Genomic DNA, 22,792 nt, shown 5'->3' on the forward strand with positions numbered 1-22,792 from the left:
AAAAATGACCTTGAAGTAGAAGGTCATCAAAGCAATTATAATAGGCGCTTCCGCCTAAAAAGCAAAATTGACTTTCTTTTGTATAAAGAAATAAATACTTAATTGATATGGTGCATCGGATGCACCACTTACATGTAAAATATATTGGAATATTTAAATCTTCAACTTTCCATTTGCAATGTGCGACTGTGATCAAGGTCATTTACATGTACAACAGCGACCACGGGCTCCACGGGCAGGGAACTGAAAACTTGTTCTGCTTTTATCTTTTGTCAATCATGGATAAAATACACCCGAGAATAACGATTGAGTTTAAATTTGTGATATTAAATGCTTATTATTTTTTTTATTTAATTGGTACACATAATACCCGTGGATTTTATTTTTAATCGACCTAAATTTCCGTGATCAGTGGATTGTTCGGCAGTCACAATTAATAAAAAAGAGTTTAGAAATAAATTATAAATAACAATTACATATCAGTTGTTTTATAAATCAGGCAGCTTTAATTTATATTTTTCAAAAATATTTGAGTTTTCATGTAATAATGTACTTGGACATGTATACACGAATATTGCGTGGTGAGTTGTGCCGTGACTATTTGTAAATTACATAACATTTCCCCTCTACCGAGTTTTATAATGAAGGAACTTACAAGGTGATGGGTACATGTATATTGTTTCATTTTAGGTACATGTAGAGAGCTAATTATCCTTTATACCCCTCTCCCCGCAGTTTTTCTTCCATTCTTCCATATAGAATTCTAATGTTAAATTAAACTCTTTAATAAAACGTTTAAATGTTAAAACTACCATTTGGTATAAAATGTTTTATTTTATTAAATCTCGCTGGAGACATGAATATTCTTAAGCACAGTCACTTGTTTCTCTAATATTTTTTTCCCGATAGTATAATTACTGAAACAACTGCCGGTGGTCTTTAGCCATGTCAGATTTACAGATACACAAGTAAGATCTTGGTACCCCCCCCCTCCTCGCCTCCCAACCAAAAGAGAGAAAGAAAGAAAATGCATAACCATCCTCTTTTCTGCAATGTACTTATTAAGTTTGCATATTAAAGAGGTGAACCAGAATTAATTAAATAAAACAAACTTAATGCTAAATCATAAGATTGATTGATTGATTGTATGTTGTTTAACGTCCCTCTCGAGAATTTTTCACTCATATGGAGACGCCACCACTTGCCGGTGGAAAGCTGCAAATTTTGTCCTATGCTCGGGCCATTGAGCAGTGAGGGGTCTTTTTCGTGCCAGCACCTACTGCCACATGGGACCTCAGTTTATACGGTCTCATCTGAAGGACCGGTCTCCACGTCCCACAGTGGGATTCGAACCCGCGACGTAAGGATCAACTCCTTACTTTGCGACTCTAGAGCAGACGCTCTAACCACTGCACCACGTGGGCGACGCTAAATCATAAGAAAATTGATGCGTTCATGGAAATAAACACAGTACAATATTTATTAAAATTAATTACTAAAGTTATATTTCGCTAATAAACGAGTTTTTTAATATAATACTTAAAAAAATATAAAACCGAAAGAAATTATGGAGGACAAATATAAATGTTTCTCTTGCAGTGTAAAATTTAGAGAAACAAGAGGCCCAATGGCCTTAACGGTCACCTGAGTACAATACAACAATTTAGAGGATCCATAAACTGATAAATGAAGCTTTAAATGTTGCCCAAAAGCAAGAAAAATAGTATGATAAGCATCAACAGAATAATTGGTATAGCATCTATCTGTCCCCCATTTAACACTATTACCATGCAGACTATTAACAAAATGTCTATTTTTAATCCCAAATTACTACTTCTCACATTGGTCTCTGATAAAAATACCCTTGCATACTAAAACTTTTACTCTGTTTGCCTCGAATATGCCCAGAAGCATAGAAGATTTTCAAAGAAATGCATGTTCACTATATAATTAAATAAATAACCCCCCCCCCCCCCTTACACCAGAACATCTTACCCAGGAGCCATGAACTCACAATTCTGGAAGAAGATCTTTCCTTTATTACCAGTAGTAGAAAAAATATTTTGAAAGAAATTATGCATTAACACTATAAAATCAATAGAGCCCCCTCCCCCCCCCCCTTCATCAGAACCCTGACCCAGGGGCCATGATTTTCACAATTTTGGAAGAGGCATTCTTCCTTATCATAACCATGCACTTTCTTTATTTGAATAATACCCAGGAGCAGAGAAGAAGATTTTGAAAGAATTTATGCATTTTCCCTGTATAATCAATAGAGCCCCGCCCTAACAGCAGAACCCTTCACCCTGGGGCCACGAAATTCACAATTTCTAAGGAGGCAGCCATGCTCATCATAACTATGTACTTAGTTTATTTAATATCCAGGAAAGAAAAGATTTTCAAAGAAATAATGCATTTTCACTATATATATATATATCAATTGAGCCCCACCCTGACACCAACACCCCGACCCAGGGGCCATGAAATTCACAATTTTGGAAGAGGCAACCATGCTCATCATAACTATGCACTAAGTTAGTTTATTTAATACCCAGGAACAGAGAAGAAGATTTTCAAAGAATTAATGCAAATAATCAATAGAGCCCCACTCTAACACCTGAACCCCTGACCCTGGGGCCATGAAATTCACAATTTCTGAAACGGTAGCCATGCTCATCATATCTATGTTCTTAGTTAGTTTATTTAATACCCAGGAGCAGAAAAGAAGATTTTCAAAGAATTAATGTATTTTCTCTATATAATCAATAGAGCCCCACCCTAACACCAGAACCCCTGACCCTGGGGCCATGAAATTCACAATTTTGGAAGAGGCACACTTGCTCATCATAACTTTGTACTTAGTTACTTAATTTAATACCTAGGAGCAGAGAAGAAGATTTTCAAAGAATTAATGCATTTTCACTATATAGTCAATAGAGCCCCGCCCTAACACCAGAAACCCTGACCCTGGGGCCATGAATTTCACAATTTTGGAAAAGGCACTCTTGCTCATCATAACTTTGTACTTAGTTACTTTATTTAATACCCAGGAGCAGAGAAGAAGATTTTCAAAGAATTAATGCATTTTCACTATATAATCAATAGAGCCCCACCCTAACACCAGAACTCCTGACCCTAGGGCCATGAAATTCACAATTTTGGAAGAGGCACTCTTGCTCATCATAACTATATACTTGGTTAGTTTATTTAATACCCAGGAACAGAGAAGAAGATTTTCAAAGAATTAATGCATTTTCACTATGTAATCAATAGAGCACCGCCCTAACACCAGAACCCCTGACCCTGGGGCCATGAAATTCACAATTTTGGAAGAGGCACTCTTGCCCTTCATAACTATGTACTTAATTTGTTTATTTGATACCCAGGAGCAGAGAAGAAGATTTTCAAAGAAATAATGCATTTTCACTATATGATCTATATAGCCCCGCCCTAGCACCAGAACCCCTGACCCTGGGGCCATGAATTTCACAATTTTGGTAGAGGGCTCAATGCTTATTACAATCATGCCAACAGTTTGACTGCTTGATGTCCAGGAGTAAAGAAGAAGTTTTTTAAAGATTGCATTAATTTTGGTGGTTTTAGCCCCACCCCTCAGGTCCCAGGGGGGCAGGGACCATGAAATTCACAATTTTTGTTCCCCTTCACCCCTAGATGCTATATACCAAATTTGGTTGAAATTGGTTAAGCGGTTCTGGAGAAGAAGTTAAAAATGTTCAAAAGTTAACGCACGACGGATGAAAACGGATAGCAATAGGTCACCTGAGTGACTCAGGTGACCTAAAAAGGATGTACACTGACGATGATTGGCATATCACCTTAAAAAAACAAGCGGATTACAAACAGAAAGACAATCATGAATTATTAACTACTAAACTTTGAATATTTCTAACAGTTTATAAACATGAAGTACAGGTGTAGCGAGTTTTAATTTAAAACCTGCTGTGAAAGATTGCGAATCTTAATTAATCTATATTTAACCCGTAAAAAAATAAATAATGCCCGAGAGATTCCGAATAGAAAATCCAGATCGAGGCCAAAGCGTGCGAGAATCGTGTACAAAGCGTGTGAGAAACATGTACAAAGCGTTTCGTGCAGCCTTTCGTGTAAACCATGCAGCCTTTCGTGCAAAGCGTTTCGTGTAAACTGTGTAGCGTTTCGTGCAAACCGTGTAGTTTCATGTAAACCGTGCAGCGTTTCGTGCAAACCGTGTAGCGTGTGTACCGTGTGTACCGTTCGTGCAGCATGCGTGTGGGGTAGTAGCACGTTTCAGGGTCTGTACTCCATTTGTTAAATTATTATGCCTTTTTTTAAATGAAGACTTTGCCAAACTTTGCTTTGAGTGGGGGATCCAGCCAAAGTAACATACATTAATTATAGATAGGCTAGTTTATCAAAACATTCATAGGCCTATTGACCTACAACATGACAGCCGAGGGAAATAGGCAGACTTCCTCTCAGACTGCTCTATGGAAGAACTGCTACCCCTTCTAGATCTGCTTATGATGCATAAAACTAAAATTAATAAAACTTGCAAGAAAAGTATCTTTAGCTAATGGCAGGGAAGGGTATAAAACCTAATTTGGGTAAATTTACAATAAGAATTCAAAACTTTTAGAGTATGATTTTTTTTTTGGGGGGGGGGGGGCTGACCACTTTCACACTTGTAATCTAATGGTGCTTTAATTCATTAGATAAGGCACATACAAAGTGTTTTGACCCAAGACTGTGGATGCTAATAAGAGTTGTGTAGACTGAAAATTCTAAGTTAAAAGTCATATAATTGTTTTATTGTAAATTTCTAGATGACAAGAAACATCTTGAGAAAATAAAAGAAGGAACTGGAGAACTTAACCATACATTTCAGGATGCATCTGAGTACATATGAAAAGTTTCTTTTAAAGTGTAAGCCAAACATTTCAACTCTCTTAAGTTAATTTATTAGAATAATTATACTTTCACAAATTAAAATGATTACACAGACACAAATAGTCTATCATTAAAAATGAAAATATTTTTTCTATATAGCATCCTGTTCCAGCAAACTATTTTTAAGGCAAACAAATTTGCTCCTAAAAAGAGCACCAGCTTCATCATCTGATTCAGCAACAGAAAGGCAGTCACCACCTGCCACATCACTAAATACTACAGGTAAATCAAGCAGGTTAATGTAGCTAGTGACCTTTGTACTGTTTGCAGCATCTCTCTGCACCCACCATTTTAATATTTTTTTTTTAGTGAAAAAAAATCTTATTTTTGTTATAAATTGCCTGAAAATTTCTTTTAATTCTGTTTTAATAGGCACACTTTCTTCATAAAGTGACACTGAAGATTTGAACCATGAATTTAGGTCCAGGGAATCTTTAGACAAAGACAAATTAGTACTTTCCATATTTAATTATGTGATAGTGTTTAAGCCATGATAAACTTTTAAGAATCATTGTTTTAATATTGTATGACCTACCCAGTAGTCCTAGGTAAATTTATGATCCCCTTTGCAGTTTCGTTTGCAACTTTATGTCAATCTGTTAATCTAAATAAAGAGTATACTAGTAAATAAAGAGTATACTAGATATTTATAGATGAATTTTTTAAGGTGAATGTTCTTGGCAACTTTCATTATAATATCATGTTTCAGTGTAAAAAAGTTTAAGATTGTTGATTCTCATTAGTTAAGAAATGTTACAGAAATCTTCATGGGCATTTTCAGAAAATCTTTGTTCTTGTATGGAAAAGAGAAGCAGTTCATAAACAATGTTGATGAGTTAAGATCAGAAGATAAGAATCTCTGCAAAAAAATCTGGGCTCTTGAAAAAACAAAAGAAAGAAATGAAAATATGAATGATATTCGATCAAAGGATCTGAATGATGAAATTCTGGAAATTCCAAATGGAGAACCAAGAAGAATCTTGGAATTGACCATTTCTGCTTGAAAATGCTTGATTGCCCTCAAAAGCTGTTGCCCTATTGCTAAACAGGCTTTTCTCCTAGACTGGAATTAAAAACTGTTCCATTTCTGGCCAAAAAAAAAAACACACTCTGAAATATGGTGAGGAAGGACCCTGCCCTCCTCTTGACCAAGTAAGGTTTAGGATTCTGCAAAGAGTCGTGTTTGAAATTTTTTATAATTTTACCAGGAATGAACTACATGTACATGAGAAATTCAAAACATTCAAAAAGTTGCAAGTAAGTGGTAAGGCAATTGCAAAGCCTTCAATTCTATGAAAATGTGTTGCCATTTGAATACTGTTTTTTTTTTATTGTTATTAAAAGAAGAGGGAGCTCAAATTCAGCTAATATCAGTTCTTTATGTCTGTCTGTAAACAGTGTTTCAAGATACTTCTACTCTTTCTAGTTTGTCACTTTAAATAAGAGTAAAATAAGATATACATGTATACATAATTATGGTTATCAACTTATCAGAGTTGTTTACTTTAAAAAAAAAATTGTTGCCATTGTTGGAAAACAAACAGAAATTTTGTGAAATCTTTCAAGATGCTGTATTATAAAATTTCTTCTTTTACAGTTTTTTGCTTGATTAGACTTCTTGCATTTTCATGAATAAAAGTGAATAATAATATTGCATTTTTTGTATACAAATAAGCAAGAATATTCATGAATAGTTCATGAATTTTATTCATTCATGAACATTCCTGAATAAATTTTATAAATTATTCATGATCAGTTCAAGAAGATGCAATAAACTTATTATTGGACAATTCTTAAAATGATGAATCTTCATGAATTATTCATGAAAAAATATATTCATGAATATTCATCAACTTTCTTTCATGAATAAAAATTCATGATTTGAAAATGTCCAATAATAAGTTCATAGGATCTTCATGAACATTTCATGAATAAAATTCATGAATAATTCAAGGAAAATCATGAATTATTCATGATCATCTCGCAGGGGCGGTACCTTGCACACTAACCTCCAATGTCAGCAGTGTTCCATTATTTCAGGTTTAATCCCGATTATGTCTGAATTTTCTTTCTCATTTTTTACCTTTAATTTACGTTTTCATCTTTATAAATGATGTTTTTTGTGTGAATCCTGTGCTATTTTCATTTCTTTAAAATAAATCCTTAAAAATCCTTGCATTTTTGAAGAACCCATGTTATATTTTATGGACATTGGCAAGTCAAAGTTTTCCTGAGAAAAAAAGGTTAAAAACATGGGTTTTTTCACTTATTAAATAGTGATTGAGAGTGATCTCCCATGTAGAATTCTCTAAGCGATGAAAACCAATAAAGCATATGTTTACAGAGGTAAACAAAAAGCATGTGTACTTCCTTCAACGGGTAGAATCATCTATACAGCAAGAAAGAAAAGTAGTAATGGCTTTGTTGTACATTGTATTCAGGAGACAAAGAGCCAACAGGTCGTCATTTACCATAGTTATGCTCAGTATGATGGGAAAGGCAAAGATGTGACATATGCTGAAAGGTAGACCGACTGAGATCAGTTTCTAGATTGTATGAAGAAAGCAGCATTTAGTGCCGTAAGTTTTGGAAGATAAGATTATACTTTTTTTCTCAGAACCGCTGGGGTCGTCCTATTTAACGAATCGACCTATCTAAGGCTCAAGTTTACAAAAAATGCCTCCAAATCAGTAAAATTTACATAGATTTTAAAGTAAATCTGTGCCATTTTCGTATTTGTTAAAATTATTTTACCGAGAAAAAAATAATAAACAATAAAGAATTAAATATTTATTCCATTGATTTCTTACAAAATAAGTTCCATCAAATATCCGTCGATGTACAGAAAAAACTTATTACCGGTATATCACCTAGTAATTAATGTCTCAAAGTATATTTACAACATGCTGTGTCCATCTTGTGAAGTTGGAAGTCACAATCGTTTACTAAAAAGAAAACTGCAGCCGTATCAAATTTTAAAATACGGAAGAGTTTTCACAATCGCAACTGTAATCTTTTTTTTACCATTTATTTGTAACGATTAATTGAAATAGTATGCCTAAATATTTGTTCTTTGTGATATTTATTTAAACGTAAAATGCGTGAAGTAAATTGTTACTAGTAAATTTCTACATTTATTTACCAAATATACCGCTAGTAATAACTATTTTGTTTTATATCTTAATAAATTATAATAAAACGAACTTATCTTGAATATACTATTATACGTTTTTGGAAGTTATAAATTCATTTATTCACAATGCGTTATTTTTTATTCACAAGTTTTTTTTTGTTGTTTTTTTGTACAAAATAAATATTTTTTTAAATGATAGAATTGAAAGCTTCCTCGTACCCAAGGGGTACACTGAATTATACAAAGATTGGCTTCTAATAGAATTTTAATTGTATGACAGATAAAGGGATATACACTGTGTACACAAAGGTGTTAACACCTGTGTTGGTTTAAACACCTGCGGGGCATGATTTACAGATCCACGTGCCGTTACAGGGGTATTAGTGCTATACATCATTGAACAAACAAAACTGTGAAATTCTTGATGACTGTTAAATTGCAAATGTACTCTCAATTAAATTTACTTTTTACAACAATATCTCATGCAAAATTAAAACATGTTAATATGATTAATTTCATTTGCGCACTGTTACATGTAATAGTCATTTGCGTGTTTTAGCAAATCTCTGGACAAGAAAATATAAAAATGGTGGTCATCGAAGTTAATTTTACACCCCGGTAAATAAGGTCGGAATAAAAGAATGTGTCCATGATGTTCTAAAATGTAAATGATTATTGTTTGATTTCGGGTATTTCCCTAATTATAGCTGTTTTATACTACCGTATTTATGTGTTAAACGACAGAGTCAAACTATGATGGCACTGAACAGGCAAGTTGAGAAAATACGTTATATCACAATTCAAGGAAGTTTTAACTATGTTTTTATAAAACACTATTAAAATACTGTACTCATAAAAATACTAGTTTATTTTCTCAATACGTTAATATCACGGGTTAAGTTAAAGAGGTTTACATGTTCTGATACGTAGTATCTACATAAGAATCTCTAGAAATCAATAAACAAAGCCTCAACCTATCTTCCGAATTCGTCCTATCTAAGGATTTTTTAAAAATTATGGCTGAAAATGAGCCTTTCGACCTATATACCCCATCGACATATACCCTAAAACTTACGGTAACTACGAATAAAAATTTAAATAAATCCATGCCAATATTGTTTATGACAATGTGTTTCAATCAATTCAGTCAATTACATGATAGAATCAATCAACCAGTCTGACTCTCTTGACCCTTATGAATAATATGCAATTATAGCTGTTAAGGGAAGTAACTCAAAAATAGAGATCGGTGCCGGTATGTCCTTGTCTTGTTTCTATATTTACATTTCAACTAAAATATCTAGAAGTCATAGGAAATGAAAATACAATAATATATATAAAACAAGAGGCCCAAGGGCCTTAACGGTCACCTGAGTATAATACAACAATTTAGAGGATCCATAGAGTATAAAATGAACTGAAAGGTGAAGCTTTGTTGCCCAAAAGCAAGAAAAATAGGGTGATCAGGATCAACAAAATAATTAGTCTAGTGTTCATTAACAGTATATAAATTAGGTTCTAATCTGTTCCCCATTTATCACTCTCACCAGACAGTATATAAACAAACTTATAATCAGTGCTTCTGTACTCTTTTAATTCCTTGTTGAAATCTCTTAAGTTGGCCTCTCTTGGTCTTTGATGAACATTTAATAAGACAAGTTATTTTTGTCTCATTTTTATTTATCTGTTACTTACAAGTCTACCTGATCATTAAAACTATGAAAGTACTTTTTGTATTTTACAATAAAAATTCTTGCATAATTCTCCTATTCTATTAACCTTTCAAGTACATTATTTACAGTGATTAATTAACACAAGTAAATGGCAAAGGGGAATAACTCCTCTCAATAGAATAAAAATTAATAGAGTCCTGGCCTGGACCAGAACACTTGATCAAATGGTTCCGATGTTCAAAAATCTTCCTTATTAAAACTTTTACTCTTTTTGCCTCTGATATGCCCAGGTGCAGAGAAGATTTTTAAAGCATTAATGCATTTTCACTATATAATAAATAGAGCCCCGCCCTAATATCAGAACCTCTGATCCAGGGGTCATGAAATTCACAATTTTGGAAGAGGCATCCTTGCTTATCATAACCATGTATTTGTTTAAATAATACCCAGGAGGAGAGAAGAAGATTTTCAAAGAAATAATGCACTTTCACTATATGATCTATATAGCCCCGCCCTAGCACCAGAACCCCTGACCCTGGGGCTATGAATTTCACAATTTCGGTAGAGTCACCCTTGCTTATCATAGCTATGTATTTAATTTGTTTAAATAATACCCAGGAGTAGAAAAGAAGATTTTCAAAGAAATAATGCACTTTCATTATATGATCTATATAGCCCGCCCTAGCACGAGAACCCCTGACCGTGGGGCCATGAATTTCACAATTTTGGTAGAGTCACTCTTGCTTATCATAACTATGTATTTAATTTGTTTAAATAATACCCAGGAGTAGAGAAGAAGATTTTCAAAGAAATAATACACTTTCACTATATGACCTATATAGTCCCATCCTAGCACCAGAATCCCTGACCCTGGGGTCATGAATTTCACAATTTTGGTAGAGTCACCCTTGCTTATCATAACTATGTATTCAATTTCTTTCAATAATACCCAGGAGTACAGAAGAAGATTTTTTAAGAAATAATGCACTTTCATTATATGATCTATATAGCCCCGCCCTAGCACCAGAACCCCTGACCCTGGGGCCATGAATTTCACAATTTTGGTAGAGTCACCCTTGCTTATCATAACTATGTATTCAATTTGTTTCAATAATACCCAGGAGTAGAGAAGAAGATTTTCAAAGAAATAATGCACTTTCACTATATGATTTATATAGCCCCGCCCTAGCACCAGAACCCCTGACCCTGGGGCTATGAATTTCACAATTTCGGTAGAGTCACCCTTGCTTATAATAACTATGTATTCATTTTGTTTCAATAATACCCAGGAGTAGAGAAGAAGATTTTCAAAGAAATAATGCACTTTCACTATATGATCTATATAGCCCCGCCCTAGCACCAGAACCCCTGACCCTGGGGCTATGAATTTCACAATTTCGGTAGAGTCACCCTTGCTTATCATAACTATGTATTCAATTTGTTTCAATAATACCCAGGAGTAGAGAAGAAGATTTTCAAAGAAATAATGCACTTTCACTATATGATCTATATAGCCCCGCCCTAGCACCAGAACCCCTGACCCTGGGGCCATGAATTTCACAATTTTGGTAGAGGGCTCAATGCTTATTACAATCATGCCAACAGTTTGATTGCTTGATGTCCAGGAGTAAAGAAGAAGATTTTTAAAGATTGCATTAATTTTGATGGTTTTGGCCCCACCCCTCAGGCCCCAGGGGGGCAGGGGCCACGAATTTCACAATTTTTTTTCCCCTTCACCCATAGATGCTATATGCCAAAATTGGTTGAAATTGGTTTGCTGGTTCCAGAGAAGAAGCTGAAAATGTTCAAAAGTTTACGACCGACGGATGACGCACGACGGACGACGAAAAGAGATAGCAATAGGTCACCTGAGTGACTCAGGTGACCTAACAAAAACCATATGAAAAGTGAGTTTTGGAGAAATATTATGGTGAAAAATTATGTAGGTCCCTTTTATCAACATTTTACATAGGAAATGCATTGAGAATTGCAAAAACACTGATTTGACAAAATCTAAAAAAAGAAGGTTAAAGGCTTGGTAGGTTAAACAATCCATAATATAGCCTGTTTATTACAATTAAAACTACTCAAGTCTTTTTAGAGTTCTTGAAAAATTCTATATGAGAAGTTGTCTGAGCAAGAACTCGAAAACAGTAAGAGATTAAGACGCCAAACTTATATGAGCAACAGTCCTTAAGATGTAGGCAAAACCATTTGGGTTCAGAGCATCAGCCGTCACTTCCAGTTGTCACAGGAAGTGATAAAAGAAATCAAAAATTTCAACTTTTCTTTTTTTAATTAAAAATTATATCACTTTATTGCATCTTTTTCGCAGATTCGAAAGATGTTGGTCCAACCGGAAACAAAAACAACAACTTCCGATTATAAGAGAAAAACTAAATAATTTGAGTATTTTACTTTCCCATAAATGTTCTTTATAGATAAAGTATTTGAAATGAATTTTAAATATGTTATTCGAGTGCAAATGTCTAGAGTAATCTTGAAAACGTCAACTTCAGGTTTAAGGAGATAACACATTGGATTTTCACGCCGACGACCAGGGTGAAATTTCCAGAGTGTCTGAATTTCTTTTATCACTTTTTCAGCTTGAATTTTCGTTTTTATTTTCAGAATCCAATGGAAGACCTCTCATTGCTCGCAATGAGTTTCTAGTTCTTATATATATTGTTTTGTTAAACTTTGATCCCCCATTATGGCCCCACCCGACTACTGGATGCCTTGAACAAACTTGAATCTACAATACTTGGGGATGCTTCAATATCAATACGACTAATCATGGCTTTCCTGTTCTTGACAAGATTTTTAAAGATTTTTCATGTACATTCCTATGTAAAACTTTGATCCCCCATTGTGGCCCCATCCTACCCCCAGGGGTATTGATTTCAATAAACTTGAATCTACACTACCGGAAGATGATTCCAAATCAATATGACTCATTGTGGCTTTGTTGTTCTTAGAAGAAGATTTTTAAAGATTTTTTTTCGATATATTCATATGTAAATCTTAGATCCCCCATTGTGTCCCCACCCTACCCCCGGGGGTCATGATTTGAACAAAATTGAATCTACACTTCCTGAGGATGATTCCATATCAATATGACTAATTGTAGCTTTATTGTTCTTGAGAAGGTTTTTAAAGAATTTTCCTATATATATTTCTATGTAAAACTTTGATCCCCCATTGTGGCCCCATCCTACCCCGGGGTCATGATTTGAACAAAATTAAATCTACACTACCTGAGGATGATTCCATATCAATATGACTAATTGTAGCTTTATTGTTCTTGAGAAGGTTTTTAAAGAATTTTCCTATATATTTCTATGTAAAACTTTGATCCCCCATTGTGGCCCCATCCTACCCCCGGGGTATTGATTTTAATAAACTTGAATCTACACTAAATACCTTTATAAATTAAAAACCGATACACATAATTATGTATCTTAGTGTAGTCTACTTGTGTGCCAAGTTATGGTCATTTCTCATCATTTCGTGGTACCCATTGATTCCTGGTATTTTCTTGTTTTCGTCATTGCACACGCGTAATAAACTCTTCCGGAAATTTATTTTGAGAAACCGAAAGTACAGTTCCTGATATAAACAAAGGGGCATAATTCAACTAAAATGACGGAAAATTCGGTAAGTAATGCAGAAAAATATACAAATTACACATACAGCCATATTTGTCACTTTTGGAGGACATACCTGTTTTCCTAAAAATAACTAAATGAGTACAAAATATTAGTTAAATTGATTCCAAATGAATTTCCAGATGTCGTCTGCATGATTGACTGTTTATATCAAATGATGTTGCTAGGTGTTGAAAAAAATATGGAAAGTTACTAGTGCTAAAAATCAGTAGTTTTTTTTAATCACAATCAGTAGCCAAATTACAAGTGCTTTAAAAACTAAAAGATATCTGTCCTTCGAATTAAAATTATTCTTCTCTCTTTTTGCATCAAGAATTAATAGTAGACAAATAAATTCAATTCTAAATCCAATTTTAACTTTATAAATAATTAATTGAAATGTTAATTATAATAAAAAATCTTAGGCACATAATTTATTGATAAAATACATTATTGAAAAGTGGCTGATTATATATTATCCCTTTTAAAATTATTAAAAAAAAAATTAAAATAATTTCATAAGGTTTTGTTATCACTTCAAAATAATTTTAATACTTTTTTCAGAGGAAAAGGTATCAGTATGACAAAGCAAATCTTCACCGAGCCTATGACGCTGTCGTTTCAGAGGGAATGTCTGTATATAGAGCCTCGAAGGTATTTTCTGTACCAGAATAGACTCTTAGGGACAGAGTTAAAGAGAGAGTTCCACTAAATGTGAAATTGGGTTATGACAACATTTTTACCTTCAAAGAAGAGGAAGCGTTGGCCCATCATCTTATCTACATGGCTGGGATAGGCTTTGGATACACAAAAATGAGTATTCAGAGAATGGAAAGAGAATATGCAAATTCCCTCAACAAAAAACTTCAAACAAAGAATCAAAATTCTGAACATCTCAGCAACAATTGGTTCTATGATTTCTTACATCGTTGGCCAGACCTAAAACTTGTGAAGCCACAAAAACTCTCAATGGCTAGGGCAAAACATAGGTAATCAAAGATTACGAAGCTCACCTCGATGAATGTTATCTTTAAGTAAGGCAAATTTCACGTCATATTTTTTTTTTAATTTAGTGTACATCCCAAGATCAATGTCCATGCAAGTTTGGTTTAAGTACGACTTATAGTTACTTGGAAATATAGACCTGTTCAAAAAACGTTTATCCTGTTTACTAATCAAAAAAATTTTGGTCAGTTCCAACATCCAAAGTAAGTCTGGAAGTTTTCATCCTTAGATGCACCATCTATGCAAGTTTAATCATAACAGGCCATAATGTTATGTAGCTACTCCAAAAAAATTATCCTGGTCACTCATCTGGAAAATGTAGGTCAGATTCAGAATCCAAAGCAAGTCTGGAAGTGACCATCCCTAGCTACATCATCCATGCTAATTTGGTTAAAATATGGCTAAAATTCACTCATGTGGAAAATCTAGGTCGAATCCAGCATCCGAAGCAAGTGTGGTAGTGTTCATCCCTAGATGCATCATCCATACAAGTTTGTTCAAGGTAGAGCTTATAGTTACTTGGGAATAGACCTGCTCCAAAAACTTTAACATGGTCACTCATCTGGAAAATCTAGGTCAGATCCAGCATCCGAAGCAAGTGTGGTAGTGTCCATCCCTAGATGCATCATCCATGCAAGTCTGGTCCAGGTAGGGCCAATAGTTACTTGGGTATGGTCCTGCTCCAAAAACTTTAACATGGTCACTAATCTGGAAAATCTATGTCAGATCCAGCATCTGAAGCAGGTGTGGTAGTGCCCATCCCTAGATGCATCATCCATGCAAGTTTGGTCCAGGTAGGGCTTATAGTTACTTGGGAATGGACCTGCTCCAAAAACTTTAACCTGGTCACTCATCTAGAAAATCTAGGTCAAATCCAGCATCTGAAGCAAGTGTGATAGTGTCCATCCCTAAATGCATCATCCACGCAAGTTTGATCCAGGTAGGGCTTATAGTTACTTGGGAATGGACCTGCTCCAAAAACTTTAACCTGGTCACTCAACTGGAAAATCTAGATCGGATCCAGCATCCAAAGCAAGTGTGGTAGTGTCCATCCCTAGATGCATCATCCATGCAAGTTTGGTCCAGTTAGGGCTAATAGCTACTTGGGAATGGACCTGCTCTAAAAACTTTAACGTGGTCACTCAACTGGAAAATCTAGGTCAAATCCAGCATCCAAAGCAAGTGAGGTAGTGTCCATCCCTAGATGCATCATCCATGCAAGTTTGTTCAAGGTAGGGCTTATAGTTACTTGGGAATGGACCTGCTCCAAAAACTTTAACCTGGTCACTCATCTGGAAAATCTAGGTCAGATTCAGCATTCAAAGCAAGTGTGGTAGTGTCCATCCCTAGATGCATAATCCATGCAAGTTTGGTCCAGGTAGGGCTAATAGTTACTTGGGAATGGACCTGCTCCAAAAACTTTAACCTGGTCACTCAACTGGAAAATCTAGGTCAGATTCAGCATCCGAAGCAAGTGTGGTAGTGTCCATCCCTAGATGCATCATCCATGGAAGTTTGGTCCAGGTAGGGCTTTTAGTTACTTGGGAATGGACTTGCTCCTAAAACTTTAACCGGGATGCCGACACTAACGCCGATGCTGACACCGACGCCAGGGGTATAGCATAAGCTCATCTCGACTTCATCAAGGTGAGCTAAAAATGCATCCCCTGAAAAACTGAAGGCCTATTTTAAGACAAATAACTCCGATTTTGATAACGTACCATGAATCAATGAAATGCTTGATTTTTCTACTCTGGTGTAACCACGGTTGTATGTTCGTTGCCCTAAAACTTGTTCGCCCTTGACGCCGTTCGCCCTCATTCCTGTTCGCTCAGAGTTCGATCGCCCTAAAACTTGTTCGCACAGGGTCTGTTCGCCTTATTTATATTGCAGAAAGTTGAATAATGAACCAATGGATTTTTTAAATCCCCAGGGGTATTGATTTCAATAAACTTGAATCTACACTACCGGAAGATGATTCCAAATCAATATGACTCATTGTGGCTTTGTTGTTCTTAGAAGAAGATTTTTAAAGATTTTTTTTCGATATATTCATATGTAAATCTTAGATCCCCCATTGTGTCCCCACCCTACCCCCGGGGGTCATGATTTGAACAAAATTGAATCTACACTTCCTGAGGATGATTCCATATCAGTATGACTAATTGTGGCTTTGTTGTTCTTGAGAAGAAGATTTTTAAAGAATTTTCCTATATATTCCTATGTAAAACTTTGATCCCTCATTGTGGCCCCACCCTACCCCGGGGTCATGATTTGAACAAAATTAAATCTACACTACCTGAGGATGATTCCATATCAATATGACTAATTGTAGCTTTATTGTTCTTGAGAAGGTTTTTAAAGAATTTTCCTATATATTTCTAAAATAAATTATATGTACATTGGTACATAAATTGCACACAGGAGACAACAGACGTATGCATGTGGTCACACTATATAAATACCTGTACTATCAAAGACCTGGCAGACCAACAGAAATTAACGTATCGGTCCTTTAATTGTTTTCAAAACATAATGCAGATTGTACATGATCCCCTAAATTACAGTGACATTATTAAGTATAATTAAATCAATTAAGCATGTAACAGGTCTGGGCGGCCTCCGTTTTTGGAGGATAGCTAAATTCAATATGGCGGCCAAAATTTTTACCATATATGGAAACCACATTGCATTGTGGGATAGTTTATCCTCCGATTTCAGATGATAACACAGGTAATTTTCAAACACCTCGTGCCTACCTTTAATCAAAAAGTGCAAGCACCAGAGTACATGCAAATGAAAGTTCAAACATTAAGCTATCGATTGTATGTGGCGATTTGAGATTCTATGTCTAGATATTTTGCAAATTATTTTCAAAGTTAGCACTTTTTGTGCTCCATTATTACTGAATATTTCTTGTTATTTTGTTTTATTTTTTATGATTTTTCCCTATTTAGACAAATAAAAAAGGACTTTAATATTTCTTTTATATTTTCTATTAATTAAAAAAAATGAAACACAAAAGGAAACGCATTTTAAGAATATATAAAACGAAAAATATACTCTGCCTTATAATTTAAGCAAATAAAAGTATAAATGAATTGAATGAATAATTATAAAAATAAATAAATAATTTGAATAGCATAAGTAAATAAAATAAATAATTTGATACGTTTACTAAGAAAATAACATATATTCATACAGCCATGTGTATACATAAACAAATAAAATATTACAAAGTGATGTGCTTAAGAATTATTAAATATTACAAAGTGATGTGCTTAAGAATTATGAAATGAAAGAAATAATAAATGATTAAACTTAATTTTTCAAAAAAAAATTGTTTATCAAAATTTCTAAACTGCTTATCACATAATTATGGTGCGTACTGGAAAATCAGCCTGGTTATAATTAATCTCAGTCACAGGCAGGTAAGTGCAATATTTGTTTTCCATGCTGTATACCGAATAACAGATTGACGGCAATTACAAAAATATAGTTATATTGATTTAATATCTGGAATTATCCATCATCATATGAAATTGTACCTTTTATTTGTTTTGATTTCGAAATCAGTGTACGGTTCATAAATGTAAGAGTTGCTGTTATTTGTTTGGTTAAGAGTTTGCCCTTAGGTTTGAAAATTCCGGTAGGTGGCAAGACCGCTATCCTCTGTTTTCAGAGGATAAAATCTATCCTCCAAAAACAGAGGCTGCTTAGACCTGTGTAAAGAGCATAAATATCACATTTAGTATATAGGTCTCTGATTTGAATTAGATCTATTTATAATTAAGATTACCGTAAATAAAAAAAATACTGTAGCAACATTTGAAAAAAAAACCCACCAAGTTGTAAAATATTAAATAAAATTAATAATAAATGTTGATACTTACTATATACTGTATATATAATAGGGCGAACGAGATATAGAGCGAACAAGAATAATGGCGAACGGACCCTGCGCGAACGGACTCATGCAAACAGGTAGATAGGGCAAATGAACCTGATACCTGTAACCACCAAACATTTTAACAGGTCTGGGCGGCCTCCGTTTTTGGAGGATAGCTAGATTCAATATGGCAGCCAAATTTTTTACCATATATGGAAACCGCATTGCATTGTGGGATAGTTTATCCTCCGATTTCAGAGGATAACACAGGTAATTTTCCAACCCCTCATGCCTACCTTTAATCAAAAAGTGCAAGCACCAGAGTACATGTAAATTAAAGTTCAAACATTAAACTATCGATTGTATGTGGCGATTTGAGATTCTATGTCTAGAATTTTTACAATACGCTTTCAAAGTTGGCACTTCTTGCACTACATTTTTACATAATATTCCTTGGCATTTTGTTATATTTTTATGCTTTTCCCTATCAATACAAATAAAAAGGGACTTTAATTATATTACTTTCATATTTTCTCTTAATTTAAAAATGAAGGAAAAAAGAAACACAGAAGGAAATGTATTTTAAACACAAAATATACTCTGCCTTATAATTTAAGCAATGAATGAATATAAATTAAACAGATAAATAAATAATATTATAAAAAAAATATTTGAAAAGCATATATAAATAAATAAAATAGATAATTTAACATGTTTACTAAGAAATTAACATTATTATATACATGTACATACATAACATATGTATATATAAATTAAAACAAAATATTACAAAAATGATGTGTTTCAGGATTATTCATTAAATGAAATACTAGTAATACTTAAACTTAATTTTCAAAAAAAATATTTATCAAAATTTGTAAACCATTTTACACATAATTACGGTACCAGAAAATCAGCTTGGTTATAATTAACGTCTCAGACAGGTAAGGGTTATCGTTGTTAACTAAATTTTAAAGTTTAATTAAAAGTAAATAATTGACAGCAATTACAAAACAAATGTTATATTGATTTAATATCTAGATTTATCCATCATCACATGAAATTTTACGTTTTATTTCTTCTGGTTCATAAACTGATAAATGCAAGAGTTGCTGTTATTTGTTTGGTTAAGAGTTAACTGCCCTTTGTTTTGAAAAGTCCGGTAGGTGGCGACACCTCTATCCTCTGTTTTTAGAGGATAAAATCTATCCTCCAAAAACAGAGGCCGCCTAAACCTGTTTAAGGTGAATTTTGACAAAGATTAGCGATGAAATTACAAAATTTTTAACCAAAGAAGAGATAAGACCCTATTCTTATAAAATCACAATAAAAATAAGCTTAAAGTTTTTGCTAATCGGTTAAATTTAATTACGAATCGGTAAGTACCACGAATCCATGAGATACAAGGCTATATTCACACTAAAACTGTAGGAGGAGTAGCGTTTTGAAAAATTGTTTACAGACGGACAGACAGACGGACGACAGACACCTTACTATCGCATAAGCTCTTCTGGTCTCTGACCAGTAGAGCTAAAAATTATTCAATAAAAGCATAATTACTTGTATGTTACGAATACATCTTCCCGCCAAATATTCCGGTTGTCAGGTGTTTTCGTCTCCTGGTAATTTCGGTCTTCTAATTAATTTCTGCAGTGCTCATGTTCATGTTGCATGTAGGGCGAGTGATCTTCTTCCTCTCTGAAATTAAATGACAGTTTTATCAAATGAAAATATTTTGAGGTCCCCTACCTCTGAAGTATTCAATAAGAAATGGGTCAGCCTTTACTTAGTTACAAATTTCGGACATATCTTACAAGTCCCTTCAAATTTGTATTAGAAATATGGAACTTTTGATCATATTGACCTCTTATTAAATTAATTATTTATAAGAACTCCTATAAATTACATATACCAGCAAATGTAAATGCTTCCATCATATTAATGATATTTACTAAGAAGTCAAAAATATTACGCACCGTAGCAAACGTTTCCAAGTAGAGTCAGTATCATTACCAGCTATCCATTTTATCATATTTACATTATTAAATACCATTATATTATATTGAAAATATCTAGAAAAATAATTCACACAAAACATCTTAATTTAGTATGTAACTAATTTGTAATGTGATTTGTAATTAATACGAAAATAATCTTATTTTAATTGTACCAATATGGCTTCCAAAAGCAAAAGTTCGAAAACAGCAGTGTCAAAAGATGATCTTAGGCGTCTTATGAGAGAAAAACTATCTTGTACAAAGGAATCAAAAATCAACCATCCGTTAGCTAAGTGAGTACATCTCAAATCAAGGTCTTCGGTAAGGGTTAATGTACGAGTTAGTAGCGCTCCATTCCTTAAAAGTGATGGAGCCGAGGCCCCGAAGGGCCCGAGGCCCATTGCTTTTAAGGAATGGAGCGCTACGAGTATATTAACCCGCGTAAAATCCACCTTTTTAAATGCTTGTAATTATTGTTTGTTAATATATAAGAAAGAATATTTATAAGATACATTGTAAATATACATTATATATACATGGTCATTTAACCCCCGTTTGGTGGTCAATCACCCATATCGGAGTCGGTATTTACTGACCATTTGGGAGAGAAAAATCGTTTTGTTCAATTCTGTGGAATGGGGTGAAATGGCGCATAATATTAACTCGTGAGGAATAAAATATAGACATTTATTGGTACTATGAACAATAAAAATCGGAAATTCAATGCGGAGAATTTCGCGCAGTGTCGTTCCATTTTTTGACCAAATCGTCACCAACGTAAACAAGTACAACGTTTCTGTGTTTTTACTTTAAAAAGAAATATTCTCTCCTTCCCGAATGTTGTTGCACCTGTTGATCGTGTTTCTAACTTTCTATTTTTATCATCCGGGCAACCAATCAAATAATTTAAACCAATAAAAAATGATGATCTTTTTCGAACCGGGTCAAAAGTTTGATTTAACTACGGAGGCACATTAGTGTCAATTTTCAATTAGGAAATAAAAGGAAAGAGAAAAATTTGCTTTTTATTTCGTTTTATTTTGTACGCGATGGCTTTATTCCTTATAAAAATAAAATGTATAGTGAGATCATGATATAATAATTGCTTCAAAATGATGTTCTTGGAATGAAAACAAGAATAATTGCAACTGTCACTTTGTAAATCTTTTATTCAAAATCATTGAATAAATATAGTAGATTCATCACAAATATGCATACTAAACCACAAAAGGTCGTACAGAAATCGCAACTTCATCCTAAAAGTAAATAAAGAATAAATGTTACATTCAAATGTAGAAAAAATGAATATTATAGCAATAAGTGCCCACCATACCAGTAATGTATGAGGAGCTCGTGTTTAACGGGATTCTTTTGAGATTTATTTAGACGAAGATCCAAAGATCGATTGAATGTTAACTTCTAAAGAGATAAACCACTGGTCTAAATAGAATTTTTATTAAACTAGACACAAGAAAATATTTTTTTGGATTGATTAAGCAAGAAGTTCGGCCGTCACGGACAACTGTAAGTATCGTTTTTTACGAAGTTCCACAGAAATTACACATGGAAAATCGACCGAACTGTATTAATTGTGCAAGGAATATGTATAATAAAATTCCCCGAGGCCTATACGAATGCGCCTTTTCTTTATTTTTATAAAAATTGGATTTGAATAAAAAAGACCACCATTTGGTCAGTAAATACGACTCCGATATGGGCGATTGACCACCAAACGGGGGATAAATGACCATTTGGTGGTGTGTGCCCAACCTGATTAACATATTCAGGTCCAGCACAATCTCTTGATTTAGCTATATAGCTTGAAAAAGCTATATAGCTTTATTAAGCTATTTAAAATAGCTTGATAAAGCTATTTCTATGCAGTTTTTCAGAAAAATGTTTTTTGTAAGAAATAGACAAAAAGGCACAAGTATTTGACTATTCATATACGGTACAGCTCACGTGTATCTTCTGGAAAACACCGGCTACGGTGGACCCTTGGTCCACGCTTTTGCATGGACTTTGAAAAATGTCAGTGTCTTTGATGTTTCGTTTTCAGCGCTAAGCTGGCACACGGTGTGACATGGTGTGTACACGGTGGGACACGGTGCGTTTGCTCCGTGGAACTCCGTGCTGGTTAATCAACGTTAAGTGGTTTGAAATTACTTTAAAATAATTCATTGAAGATTTTAGAATAAAAATCATTGAAATGCATATCATCCGCAGCGTGCATTTTCCTACTTTTGATATTGTACTGACGTGTCAATGAATTTAACAAAGACAGAATTTTACCATGCAGTCAGCAATCTTGTGTTATTTGGAAGATATCTTCTTAAAGATTATTTTGTTTGTAAAACAAAAGCTTAATCTAAATTTAAAAAAAAAAAAGAAAGGAATATTCTTCATTTGTACTATGCTCAGGAAATTCAAGTGGAATTGTCAACTGATTATCTTATCCGATGTACTGTTTTTTTAAATTATAAATTACTGTAGAAACTGGT

At 33.9% G+C, this 22,792-nt stretch overlaps 2 protein-coding genes across 2 annotated transcripts in view; one reads left to right on the forward strand and one right to left on the reverse strand.

Annotated features, from left to right (window-relative positions):
* LOC133173331 (mitochondrial genome maintenance exonuclease 1-like) overlaps positions 1–19,971 on the reverse strand; it is a 210,552-nt gene extending 190,581 nt beyond the window's left edge. The window contains exon 1 of the mRNA XM_061308324.1: positions 19,855–19,971. The gene's annotated coding sequence lies outside the window, so the exon portion shown is untranslated. The remainder of the gene's footprint in view (positions 1–19,854) is intronic.
* A 497-nt stretch (positions 19,972–20,468) lies between these two features.
* LOC133173362 (zinc finger protein 830-like) overlaps positions 20,469–22,792 on the forward strand; it is a 192,507-nt gene continuing 190,183 nt past the window's right edge. The window contains exon 1 of the mRNA XM_061308348.1: positions 20,469–20,584. Within this exon, the coding sequence (XP_061164332.1) occupies positions 20,469–20,584 (116 nt within the window). The remainder of the gene's footprint in view (positions 20,585–22,792) is intronic.

Source organism: Saccostrea echinata, unplaced genomic scaffold (genome assembly GCF_033153115.1).
Source record: "Saccostrea echinata isolate AGI-Se365-2 ecotype Australia unplaced genomic scaffold, CSIRO_AGI_Sech_v1 ptg000002l, whole genome shotgun sequence".
Taxonomy (NCBI): domain Eukaryota; kingdom Metazoa; phylum Mollusca; class Bivalvia; order Ostreida; family Ostreidae; genus Saccostrea; species Saccostrea echinata.